This window comes from Haemaphysalis longicornis, unplaced genomic scaffold, assembly GCF_048455015.1.
Source record: "Haemaphysalis longicornis isolate Haplotype H1 unplaced genomic scaffold, Haemaphysalis longicornis Haplotype H1 scaffold_3, whole genome shotgun sequence".
Classification (NCBI taxonomy): domain Eukaryota; kingdom Metazoa; phylum Arthropoda; class Arachnida; order Ixodida; family Ixodidae; genus Haemaphysalis; species Haemaphysalis longicornis.
The window spans coordinates 91124332-91137648 of record NW_027526335.1 but is presented as its reverse complement, the minus strand read 5'-3'; the positions used below and the strand labels follow the sequence as shown (position 1 = coordinate 91137648).

Genomic DNA, 13317 nt, shown 5'->3' with positions numbered 1-13317 from the left:
ATTCCGGGCTTTCCAAACGCGGGACCAGAGCCGTCCATTTGTTCTTCGTACCGACGAGAAAACGGTTGCCGCGATCGGCAATTGTAATGACTTGCAACGATTTTAAGACGCAAGCGCTCGCGAGTTGCCTGCGACAACGCCGGCGGTACCATGACGTGGTGGAGCTGCGTTTTCTGCCTAACGCCGGTGCTAATCCGCCGCCCGCCGCGCAAAAACGCTTGGTCATTTCTGTCCAGGCAGCCAGTTGCCTTCACTCGCAGACGATGCGGCGCCTCTTGACCGCACGGCACACCCTCGTTCCCACGCTTGGATTTCGGGTCGTTTTACGTAATTGCCTGCGTGGAAACGTCCTGCAAATTTTTGGGTATGCCTTCCTAGATGCGAGTGCGAGTTGTGCGGATATATGTGGCAGTGACAGAGACGTGGTTCCGGCCGTTCCCTGTAGACTAAACGAAGACTGACATCCGTTGGTGGCGCATGCAGCGCAGTTTCCGTCGGTATTTGGTACCCCTTGAATTGTGGTGAAAAGAACTTTCCCGCTGCTTAGACACTTCACAAGGTGACTGGTTAGGTTTACCATTATTCCCAAGCCTGATGTTGGTGGGCACATTGGCCACAACAAAAAATTTGAGCGTCGGAGCTGCCCGTTTTTGTGTCAGTCGGAGTAATGATGGAGGGGACGTGAGGAGCAACTTGCAGGACGTGTCGTGACTTGTTCGTTGATTAGTGATGACACATGGAGTTTCCTGCGGAAGTTGTGTGCCGCTGGCTGCAGCTGGGAGGATGGATCAGCATGGAACCAAGGTTGCCGGTAAGCTTATTATTTAAGCTGTCACTTTTCCCTGAATGGAAACAGTGTATAAATTCGCTCATGCGTGAGAAATCAATGCACTAGCTGTGGCAGACGGCTTAGGGAAACAGCAAGATTTTTTTCGGCTGCGCTTTGTGCACCTTGTTGCGCTTTGTGTTCCGTGACTGCGTTTGTAAATTACCCTAACAAAAAGATCAGCAAATAGCAGTTTCAGCACTTTGTAAGTTTTTGCAAGGGCATGCCGCAGATCAATTTGTATTTTTCGCCACTCGAAAACCGGTTATTACCGCGATAGCGTTATTAGGCTCATTTTTCATATTTTCCTTGGCCTGCCAGCCGTCCGCTATCAGCCGTGCTCATCAAGCGTCCACGGAAGTACACCCTCGGTCCTTACAGGAAACTACAATTGAAGCAGCCAGATTCGAAGGCTTGCGGTGAGTACAGAAAAGCGGCAGATTGCGGAAAGAAGGACAGTGATACCACAACCGAGACAATAGAAAAGATACGCGATTTAAGCAGGCGCCACGCCTGCGCAGTGATGTTCTTTCTACGTGCCGTGCGTAATCTCATGTTCAGAAGACATGGACGCCAGCCGTGATCAAAACTTACGTCACCACCAAAGCGCCTCTCCGATGACCGAAAATGAAGCTGGCGCCAACAATGTGTTACCCAACAAATTCTAGTAACGTTGGTGTTACCAGAGTCCTTCAATGCTTTACTGGTCACGAAACTGCTCCGTAACTCAGTGGGAGAGCTTCATATGCTGCATTTGGCCGCCGCGCGGTGGCGCCACCCTCTCACTGAGGTCACTCCTCGGGCGGCGTTGCGCTGGCTCGAACGGCGGAGCCGCGGCGAGTTGTGTTTGTTTTGTACGGGAAAAAAATGTAACCTGCATATCGCGCTCTTGTGATGCGACTTAAGTAGTGCAACGACGATGCCGAACATGTGTTGAGTCCCGGGATGTCGTTCCTTGTACAACGATACCACAGAAAATGTTTCCTTGTTCTGTTGACCCAGCGAGGGGCAGCTGTGTGAGAAATGGAGGGGTGCCATTCCAAGGCAAGCAATGGGAGATTTCAGCTTCGATTATAAGTGTGCGACAGTGTGTGGAAATGCACTGCGTGTGAGCATGGAAAAAGCAATGTACCCTTTCGAGAGCATCGTGGGCGTAGAATTGTACAAGGCTAACTTAAAGCCGGATTTTTGTCATATCAGTCAGGTTGTAGCGGTGCTTCATTACCTGTTTGCAAACTTGTACTACCTTGCGCTCAGGCTCGCGTGTAAAAAAGCTTTGGAACATCCTTGTGCTTTTACTTTTCATATTTCCGCGAATTATCCCTTAGGGTTCGTTTTGTTTGTTTTGTAGCCGCGCGTGGCCGATTCCGGTTTCTTATCTGGCATTTCAACCGGAGCGCCCGTTTGCTCTTTTTGTCGTACGTCCCGTTGGACAATTTGTTTGATATGGAAAGGGTGCCACCTTGTCGCTAACTTGATTTTTAAATGCGAATGCATTTATTAGTCGGGGGTTTTGCGTCCATCGAGCGGCGTGCGCCTGCATTCCTCCAGCGCGAGCGCACGTGAGCGCGCGCCTCGTAGTTCTCCCTTCGTCGTCGTCGTAAATGCGAATGCATTTCTTAGTCGGGGGTTGTCGTGCTCCGTCGGCGTGCGCCCGCAGGTTTTATCTCTCCGCGCTCAATGCCGAACGCATGCGCTTGAAGCGAGCTGTACTAGTTTGCTCGAAGCGGCAAGGATGGCGAGTACTGCGGTGTTAGTCTCGTGTCTAACGTGTATGGGAACTTGATATCGCACGCCGTTGCCACGTCTCCCGTTCGAGACACGTCTCCGTACAAGGACTTACTTGTACACCCTTGCCTACACCGGAGACGGAGTCTTTGTGGTGACCGTGTACCTCGCACCCAACCTCGCTCGAGACGCCGTTGCCGCGCAGCTGGACGCGGCTATGGAAAGCGTGCGCGTGCGCTCCAAACCCTCTGACCCCATAGTCTTGGTTGGCGACTTCAACGTTGACGTGCGCAAGAAGAGTGGCGAGTGGCTGGTCGAGTACATGCAGACCAGGCACTCTATGCATTGTCTCTCTGCCGGCTTCGACACGTGCCCCACTACCATTCACGGGAGTTGCATTGATCTGGTCTTTACGCGAAACTGTGACGCGCGTATGCTTCTCAAAGACCCTTTGACCGTGCACTTTAGCGATCACAAGGCAGTGATTGTGGTCGTCAGGTACAACGATAACACAAACAGGTGCTGATGAATAAATGATTACGTTCACACTCTCGTCATTAATTACGCCATTACTCGCAACACACTCATCGGTGCACCCAATGCATACGCATTTCTGCACGATTCCCTTCGGGGAGGTGCGGGGGAATTTTTTTTTGTTTCTTCGACAATGTTCTCGATCCTATTTCCATGGATCTGAAATTAATAACGTTCCAAGAGTAATGCATACGTAGCAAACGCCGCGCAACTCACTTTATCGACGTTCCTCTGTTCACGTCAGACTGCGGACTGCTTCTTAGACGTTTGTGTTTCATTCTAGTCTTTTGTAGTGCAGGAGATCGCTAGCTCGCTGCGTTCAGAAAAGCTTTGCGTCGTTCTTGGCTACGTGGCAATATTCTGTTTCCTCCGTGTGCTGCACATAGCAGCGCGAAAAAATAAATTTTTGTAACCTGGACCACGCTCTTTTGTCTCCCTTCGTAACATCGCAATTTTTTGTTGCGTGTGATAAAATCAGTTTCATTGTTCTTTTTTCGCTTCCTGTTTTTGCAAGGATTGCAAAGCGTGGAAGCAGAAAGGCACATGGAGTAACATATATCTCTTCGTGTTTTGATCCTTCGCGTTTCTGCAACGTTTTTATGTTCTCAAGTATGTACCCACTCATCGAAACGACAATACTATTGGGCTATCTCTTTTAGCGTTCTGTGCATTACAGAGCAATTAACGGATTCATTAAGCGTAGTCTGAACGACGCGTACTTGGTTTCTTTCAGTTTTTTATTGTATTATCGATAGGCCCGCAGCAGTCCGTCACTACACAGCTACCGTATGTGTAGTATTTACAACTTTGCTTTAAGAAAAAAGCAATATAGATTTAAAAATCCGTAAACACGACGGCGCAGCGCTTGTGCCAGAGCACACAGAAGCCGTTGCCGTTCGCGGCCGAAGTCTACGGTAACTTACTTCGAAAAATAAAACCCCGTTGAAGGCAGGTGATAAACACAATTACTGGACTATTCATCGCTAACTACTACGAAAAACAACACACTTAATCAGCGCGCAGGCACCAAAAGCAGCGAGCGTTTGCACGCCAAGAGCTGGCAAATACGCCGCACGCGCGGCGGCTGGATGACCTTCGTGCGGCGGTGGCGCCTGTAGTGGCGCGCGCGGTCCCTATATGAAGCGAGCGCCGAAGTTTCGTGACCAGTAAAGCATTGAAGGACTCTGGTGTTACCTAGCTAAAAAGGGAGCCAAAAGAATAACTCTAGGTCCTCTAAAACTAAGAGAAGCCTGGATTATATCCAGAAACGAACCAAAGTGTGTCCCATTAAGAAAGGAAAACGAGTATGTGGTGTCTAATTACACAAATTTTAAAATCGCTTTTTGGAATTTTTCGCGGCTCTGTAACCGGTGCAGGCTGTGTCTGTCAAACTACGAATGGCTCCACGCGGCCGCTTAAAAAAAAAAAAAAAAACAGCCCTAGAAATAGGTCAGCATGATATCCAAGAGAACAGTCACGTAAGAATGCTTGGCATGGACCTACAGGAAAGCGGCAGAGCCGATCTCACAATCGCTAAAATGCCGAAAATCTTTGACCATTCGGACCACATTCTAAACAGCCTGTACAGGGGAATAATGGGAAGGAAAGAAAGGGCAAAACTTATGCAGCCACTGACCATTAGCCGGATATCGTAGAGCCTGCGGTACCTGAAACCTACCAGCACTGAAGAAGGCAGCATATCAGAAGAGCATATAGGGCAGCTCTCAACCACCCAATTTTCACGATTACCACAAGGGTCTTTAAATTGTGTCATATGTTACCTTTGAAGAAGTCAGAAAGTTCCTCTCCTAGACTAAAACGGAACGTCTGAGGAAGAGTAATCATAGAACCGGCCATCATATGGAATACAGGCTCAGCTTCAGAGAATAAAAAATTACGCCCACCTCCCCTCGCGGGAACCCTGGTGTGATGCGACGCTGAAGGGGGTTCCATTGGCGTCGCATCAAGAAATCGTCGGGTACGGCAAGAGAGCCAGCGCAAGCGCAAGCGCGGACGATCGTCGACTGAGAGACCGGCCGGAGCACGGCACTCCGCTTCTATGCGCAGCGCGCCCGAAGAAGAGGAGACCGCGGAGAGAGAGAGTACTGCACATGCGCACAGTGCGCAGCCACGCGCAGCGCCGCGCGCAGCGCGACCGCAGATGTTGGGATAGAGTTTTCGCTATCGGAGAGAGGAGAGGAGGCGAGTGGAGGAGAGACGCAGCTGTGCGGACGCGGATGACGGACGCACGCAGGACAGGGCCGCCGGCAAGAGATGCTCCTCTCAGCGTCGCATCTAAAAAACATCTGGGCGCCATAATGGATATGTCGCTGATTCAGCGCCTTTCCATGAAAGTCCTCCTTCTACCGGAAAACAAATACAAACTCACGCAACGACAGGTGACAAGCCAGTATCGAATTCCTTCGATGAAAGTTCCAAAACCATAAAAACACAGTACACGCCGAAACACAGTATACGCCGGACCGTTGTAAAGTACGGTGGCAACAATTGTCGTCGCGAACTAGCGTGACGATGGCTATAAAGTCATTAACCTCGTACACGCAGAAACGGAAAAAAGCGGAATATGACCCCCTTTGTGGCGGTCCGGCTAGCAAAACTATCGAATACCCAAATGCTAAACTAAACTAATCGAAAACTAAATGCTAAATGCGGCAACTCCGTTCCAAAACGCTCCCTCGACGCCGAAGTAACGCTATCGCGTCATGCTTCCGAAGATCTAAACGTAGAGGTCATTTGCAATTCTGTATGGTCGAAAATAGCTTTTATAAGCGTAACCTGCCGCGCTGGCTCAGTGCTAAGTCGTTGCACTGCTGAGCACGAGGTCGCGGGTTCGATTCCCTGCCGCGGCGGCCGCTTTTCTGATGGAGGCGAAAAGCAAAAGCGCCCATGTGTACGAGATTTCGGCGTACGTTAAAGGTCCCCAGGAGGTCAAAATTAATCCGGAGCCCTCCACTACGGCGCGCCTCATCGCCTGCGTTGCGTCAACGCGTTAAACCCTACAATCAATCAAGCTCTTATAAACGTAGCCAAAAACTTCTACAATACAGATATATGAAACATATATACTCCGTGAAATGCTAGCGATAACGCCGGTGACTCCGGGACATGGCAAAGCTGGGCTTTTAGTGCAACGCCAATGCGCCAGGTGAAGTTCTTCCTGAGCGGTGCCCAGACGCTTCGTCACTAACGTCGCTTTGCGTGGCTTCGTTTGGAGGCTGTTCCTTAGCACCACCGCTTCGCGAACGTGAGCGCTCCTGCACGAGGGATTCTGAAGACAATTTTTCTTGGGCTACTTAGGCACAAAAATTTTGCCCTGTCTGTCTGTCTGTCTGTCTGTCTGTCTGTCTGTCTGTCTGTCTGTCTGTGCGAGCGAGCGAGTGAGTGAGTGAGTGAGTGAGTGAGTGAGTGAGTGAGGGAGTGAGTGAGTGCGAGCGGTGGGCTTGAGCACGTGTGGTGAGGGCGAGGGAGGGCTTGAGGAAAAATTTTTGGTGTATGCAAGTGAATGACGTCCAGTTTTGCCGAAGTATGGCGCCCATAGCCTGGAAAAATGGTGACACGATTCTGATTCAAATAATTCTGATTCACCAATGATCTCAAGAATTACAGACCCATTAGCCTACGTTTACCGAAGTAATGGTTAACCACCCAAGCGACAGCCCAGATTCCCAAGAACCCAGAGAACAGGCTCGGTTTAGAAAAGGACACTCTACAGCAGACCACATTCATGTCATCAGTAAAGTAATAAAATATCTACAGGGTGTACTAAACCCCTATACATGGCACTAATAAACTATAAAAAAGCATTTAAGTGGGTACACACCGCATCAGTGCTGGAAGCATTAAGAGACGAGTGAATAGAACAGACCTCCATAAGACTTCTAGACAACATATATAAGGGATGTACAAGCAGGATAACCTTTCGCAAATAAAGTGACAAATTCTGGATCCGAAAGAGCATAGGACACGGAGATACCATCTCGTCAAGGCTGTTCACAGCATGTCTGGAGGGGGTATTCATAAAGCTTGACTAGGAAAACGCAGGATTAAGGATAAAAGGAGAATACTTGAGTCATTTGAGGTTTGCAGACGACCGAGTCTTGCTAACTGAGACTGCGGAGCACCCGAAAAAAATGTTTGAGGGACTAAAAGCAGAAAGCAGGCCCGCGGGACTATATATATATATATATATATATATATATATATATATATATATATATATATATATATATATATATATATATATATATATATATATATAGATATATATATATATATATATATATATAATAATCCCGCTGAAGCGCCCTCTTCATCACAGGTAATGAAAAGTTAGAATAACTAGAGGAACATTGGACAGGTTGTCTGCACTGATCCAAACCACGATGATGATGATGATGAATAAATCTTTATTTGTCAAGCTGGTGCAGATGTTAGAGCACCCGCCCTGTGGGGGGCTTCCCTATTCCGGGATACCCTGAGCTCGACTGGCGGTCCAGGCCCTCTTCACCAGTTCACGCTGGATCCCAAGGTCCGGGCTCGTCAGGCGGTTCGCCCGCTGCTTGTAGAAGGGGGAGGTTATTGGGGCAAGGCCTGGGGTCTTCTGGCACTCCCAAATCTGGTGGTACAGTGTACAGGGCGTTGGACAGAAATTGCAGGTAGACGGGTATTGGGTGGGGTAAATCACATGGAGTAGGGTTCTGTGGGGGTACGTATTTGTCTGTAGTCTTCGAAGGGTGGTGGCTTCTGCTCTTGTTAACTGGGAATGCGGAGTCGGGAAGGTTCTCCGGCCTTGACGGTAGTAAATGAGAATGTCAGCATACCTGACAAGCGGTTCTGTTTTGGGGGCTGCAAGCGGTGTTTGTCCCTCTATGGTAATGGCCCAGTGTATAAGCGCGCGGGCAGTGGCGTGAGCCGCCTCATTACCTTCGAGAGATTCGTGACCAGGTATCCAGATGAGCCGCGTTTCAGGTATGTGGGCAGTATTCTTAAGAATGTGAAGTGCCGTTTTGCTGATGCGGCCTCGTTGGTAACTGCGGCACGCCGCCTGAAAGAAATCCTCCCCAGAATAGGAATGGGCTGGAGTACGCGCGGAAAGCTCTCCCAAATAATGAAAAGTAAGCTGCCTCTATCACTAAAAAGAGTAGTATAAAAATCAATGCTGACTGCCGGGGATGACATATGGGGCGGAAACTTGGCGTCTTACTAAACAACTAGAAGGAACTAGAAGGCAAACAGGTTGGCTCAATGGGCCATGGAACGAATGATGACAGGAGTAACGCTTAGGGACAGGAAACGAGCTTCCTGGATCAGGAAACAAACTCGAATAGATGATATCACAGCTCAAATCAAGAAAAAAGAAATGGCCTTGGGCTGGCCATATAGTTAGACAAAGTGACAACTGGTGGACCACCAGGGCATAGAGTTTCGTACTAATATATACTAGAGGGAAATCTGGCGCCACTGTCTAGGGGAGCCACGCTTCAGCGAGCGTTCCGTCATGTACCGGGCAGGCACTGTAGTGAACTAGAATACTAGGGTCCCTAGAAATATGCACAATTTCTAGGGACCCTAAGAATACTATAGCAGGCACGTTCCACTTGTCCTTGGCATGGCTCATGAACAGGCTGAAAAGTTGCCTCTGGCTCCAAAAAAGCAACAATATTACCGTAGATGGTTCATGAGATTTGTTTTGTTATTATAAAATTGAACCTCCGAAATGTCAGTAGTTTTTTAGAAGCTTAACGTACGATGAACAAAAAAAAATGTTACTTTTTTTATTGATTTTGGCTTCGAGACAAAAAAGAAGCCGTATGGCTATCTAAGCCAAGCAGGCGAGGAACTTCGCTAGCAGCAATGGCGCCGCCCACGGCGGCCTGCGACTGCAGCGACAGATTTCCCTCTAGTATATATTAGTATGAAACTCTATGCACCAGGGTGGCTGAGTGGGTACCTGGAGACGGGTCCAGAAGTAGGGGAAGGCCATTAACTCGGTGGAGGGACGAAATCGGGAAATTCGGTGGCACAGAATGGACTCGGGCAGCGCAAGACAGAAGCTTGTAGAGGTCAAAGGCAGATGCCTTGGTCCTGCGGTGTGCTAAAAAAGGCTGTTGATGATGACGTTTGGTCATAACTTGGTATTGTGCTCCGATGTGGCCTATCGTTGTTATAAAGTTGTTTTTCTAACAATTTGTGGCTCTGACTCACTTTTTGATGCTATCCGCGAAAATTCGGTATCAAAGACCAACGGTTGGAGGATTCGCTTTTTCTACGGAAACACCCAAAAGGTGAAGAAAGTTACGGGACCCCCCAGGCTGTCTCTTATGATGTTTGAATGCGTGAGCAACACTTCTTCTTCCGTTGTGAAGTGCTATCTTTGGATGGGTACTTCTTACGTCGTTGCGGATGGGAATTGGTAAATCGGCCATCACTGCCTGACGACTGTCGTCATCATCACTAGCTAAGGATAAACGGAGAATACTTGAGTCATTTGAGGTTTGCAGGCGACCTAGACGACCTGGCTGGGTTTGCTGTCAGGCCGTTGCAGCCAATGGCAATTTTGATGAGGGGATTCGAGCCAATGGAAACTTTGCTGACAGGCCCCTGCTATACGGATATCTGAGGACGGCGCTTTTACTTTTTCCAAATGAGCCAAGTAATTATTTAAATGGACACCAGGAAGAACCTTCTTCAGCCTAGAAAATTTAAAATGCTTGAAAAAGTGCATGGATATAACGACCACGGACAGGCTGTCAGTGCCGATTCCAACCACGAAAAAGAAATTCGGCACCAAATTGGTAGAGGGCGAGCGTCCCTCAGATAGCGACGTTCCGAAGACTATGGAGGTTGCTCCGCGGCAAAGGGCGGGGACGCAGCTCCCAAGAAGCGGGCCCTTACTCCGCCCAGTCAATTGCAGTTTAAGACAGAGTCTGAAATCAAGGAGGCTGTATCTGCCGTTAGTGATAGCATCAAGCAGATAAACGACCGACTCACCCGTATTGAGCGCAATGAGGAGAGCGTCGGGGTTAGGCTTCGAAAGATTGAGGCATACTTGAATGACAGGGTATTTCCAGCTACGCCGAAGATCTATCCCAACCCTTTAGCAGAGCAGGGCAGATTCCACACTAACACCAAACTAAATAACGCAATACAAGAAGGTCAAGATGGCCTCGGTAAGTAAAGCCTTTAGAGCCTGGCAATGGAACTGCCGAGGATTCAGCCCCCCCAAAAAAGGCGGCCCTCCAGTAGCTAATGAGATCACAAACTGAGAAACCACATGTCATTATGCTTCAGGAGACTCTTGAGGCTGACGTCCTTTTCACGGGATACAAGGCGGAGAGTCTCCGGGAGGATAAAGGCCGGGGTGTGGCTATTTTGATAAATAAGATCCCTTATATACGACATGAGCTCCGTACGTCGCATTGTAAGGTAGAATTCGTCACTGTCGAGATCATTCCTAATAATTATATAGGCAGAATCAGCAGTATATTTCTCCTCAATTTGTATAGTAGCCCAAAAGAATCGAGGCAGAGCTTTACGGTCATCCTAAGTAAAGTGGCACGGCTAGCCGGTGACGCTCCTCTGATCGTTGGTGGAGATTTCAATGCCCCTCACCAAGCGTGGAAATACCCTTACTTCACCGGCAAGGGTGAAAGATTATGGACACACGCCTCAGACCTTAGTCTCAGTCTCATTACAGACCTGGGTCACCCAACTAGATGCGGCACTTCTACGTGCAGGGACTCCACGGCGGACCTAACTTTGTCCGGTGAATTGAGAAACCTAGCTGGGTGAATACTGATATAGACCTTGGCAGCGATCACTATATTCTATTCATCAGATTCGAGGTAGTCTCTAAGAAGCTGAGGGAGTTTAAACTGATTGATGGGGATAAGTTCCGCCCATTGAGGGCCCATCCCGATACCTCTCCCGATGAGGCAGGTCCTCCGCTCGAGAGCTGGATAGAGCAGCTTGGGCTGGACATTTGCGCGTTGGAAAAAAAAAAAAAAAAAAACGTCCTCACGGATATTAAAACTGAGAAGATGGACCACAGATTAGCTAATCTCCTTGATGCTAAGCAATCAATACCAGCACGGTGGAAAGGCCAACGATTGAACAGGAGACTGAGGAAAAAGATCGCGCTGCTGAAAAGAGATATTGAGGAGTACTGTAAAGTTCTGTGTAAAAACAATGGGACGAAATACGCAATTCCTTAGACAGCCAACTTCGCGAACGGATAGGCTGGGGTTTCCTCAGACACTACTAGATGAAAGCGGTTCTAGATCCAAGCCAAGCCAGCGGTCGCTACTTAGCGAAGTAATTCACAAGGCGCGGAAGGAAGCTAAGGATGACGAGCTCTTAGAAGATCTAGCCGGTCAGTATTTGCCACTTATGAAAACGCAGACTTTCGTTCCTCCGCCATTATTGTATGTGGGTTCTCTCAACCACGCGCTTGACAGAGATTTTTCGGAGGGAGAAGTTCGTTTTGCGATTCAGGAGCTGAACAGTAAATCTGCTGCTGGCCCTGACGGTATTTCAAACAGTTCTGCGCACTCTTGAGGGTAATTCCATCAGCTATCTAACCAGACAAATCAATAGTATCTGGAGAGAGGGCTGCGTCCCAGATGCATGGAAACACGCTAACACGCTACTCATTCCTAAGCCGGAGAATCCTCTTGGACTTGAAAACCTCAGGCCGATCTCTCTGACGTCCTGCCTCGACAAGGTTGCGGAGCATGTTGTGCTTAACAGGCAATCCGGTTATGCGGAGGATAACCAGCTCCTCCCGTATACCATGATCGGCTTCAGGCCGGGTCTTTCGACCCAGGAAGCTATGCTCCGCATCAAAAAAAAAAAAAGCTGCTAGATAGGGTCACACATGACACACGGGCCATTCTGGGTCTTGATGTAGAAAAAGCCTTCGATAATATACGCCACATGGCTTACGCCAGCCCATATCGGCCCTTAGTCAGGGCCGATAGTCAGGCCCTGACAGCTTAGTCAGGGCCAAGCTGTCAGGCCACAGAACTCTACCTCGCCCCTGTGGGTCTTAAATGCTCCTCAAAGAAGACGAAGTTGCTTTTCTATAGCCAATCCACACCAGGACGCAAGCCCAGGGGTTGGGAGCAGGACAGGGGGCTGAACATTGCGCTTTTTTACATCTACGGCAATCGCATTGCGGAGGTCAATTCCATCAGAGTTCTGGGCTTAATTATCGAAGGAAATGTATCCAATAATTTCATGTTAGAGAAGATTACCGGGGGAGTGGAAAACGCGTTACGAATGTTTCGACGCATTGTCAACAGGAATATTGGTATAAGCGAGGAGTGCGCCATCAGGCTTATTCATGCTTTCGTCTTATGCCACATTTCTTACTCCGCGGCTATGCTCAATTGGAAGCAAACCGAAGAGAAACGCCTCGATGCCATGATTCGTCGGGTTTTTAAGGTAGCTTTGGGGCTTCCTATCAATGCATCCACAGATCTCCTACTAAAACTAGGGGCTCACAATACGTTATCAGAAATCGCAGAAGCCCAGCACACCGCGCAGGTAGTTCGACTGTCAGGCACTAGAGCAGGCAGAGACATTCTGGTCACTCTGGGCATATTTATCGAACGGGATAAAGAGAGTGTCAGGCACCTTAGCAGAGAAATCAGAGACTCGGTCGGGGTCCGTCCTTTCCCCAGAAACGCCCACCCTGTCTTTAATCAAGGGAGGAGACTGTCTGGAGCCAAGGCACTTCTAGCTGAGGCTCTCGAGGGCCCTACGGAGTCAGCTTTTGTGGATGCTGCTGAGATACATGGAAGGCAGGCCTTCTCGATAGCGGTAATCGATGCTCAAGAACAGATGTGCAACGCACTTTCCGTGTTTACCAAGAATCCAGAGGTTGTTGAGCAAATGGCCATTGCACTTGCTCTGATTGATCCTCAATCAACATAAGGTAATTTATAGCGACTCTAGGGCTGCCCATCGAGTCTTCATCAGGGGAGTTGTTGATGCCAAAGTCTTCAAGTTATTGGAAGGTAGATACATTAGTACTCATTCCATAGTCTGGTTTCCGATACACAGCCCACATGAACGACCTCGGGGTAGGACAGCGGAACTTCAATGAATCCGCACACGAGGCGTCGCGAGGACTCATCAGCCGCCCTCCCTCCTAACCACCCCCGTCCCCTTACAGGGCTTTTAAGGATAAACTTCAGTCCTACAAC

At 48.9% G+C, this 13317-nt stretch overlaps 1 protein-coding gene across 2 annotated transcripts in view; it reads left to right on the top strand.

The window, feature by feature from the left end:
• The first annotated feature begins 238 nt into the window (after positions 1 to 238).
• LOC144174832 (uncharacterized) overlaps positions 239 to 13317 on the top strand; it is a 365599-nt gene continuing 352520 nt past the window's right edge. Inside the window, exon 1 of one of the 2 annotated variants that reach the window (XM_077703752.1) lies at positions 239 to 811. In XM_077703752.1, coding sequence (XP_077559878.1) covers positions 730 to 811 — 82 coding nt within the window. In that variant the 5' untranslated portion in view covers positions 239 to 729. The remainder of the gene's footprint in view (positions 812 to 13317) is intronic. The other variant, XM_077703751.1, reaches the window with a different exon arrangement.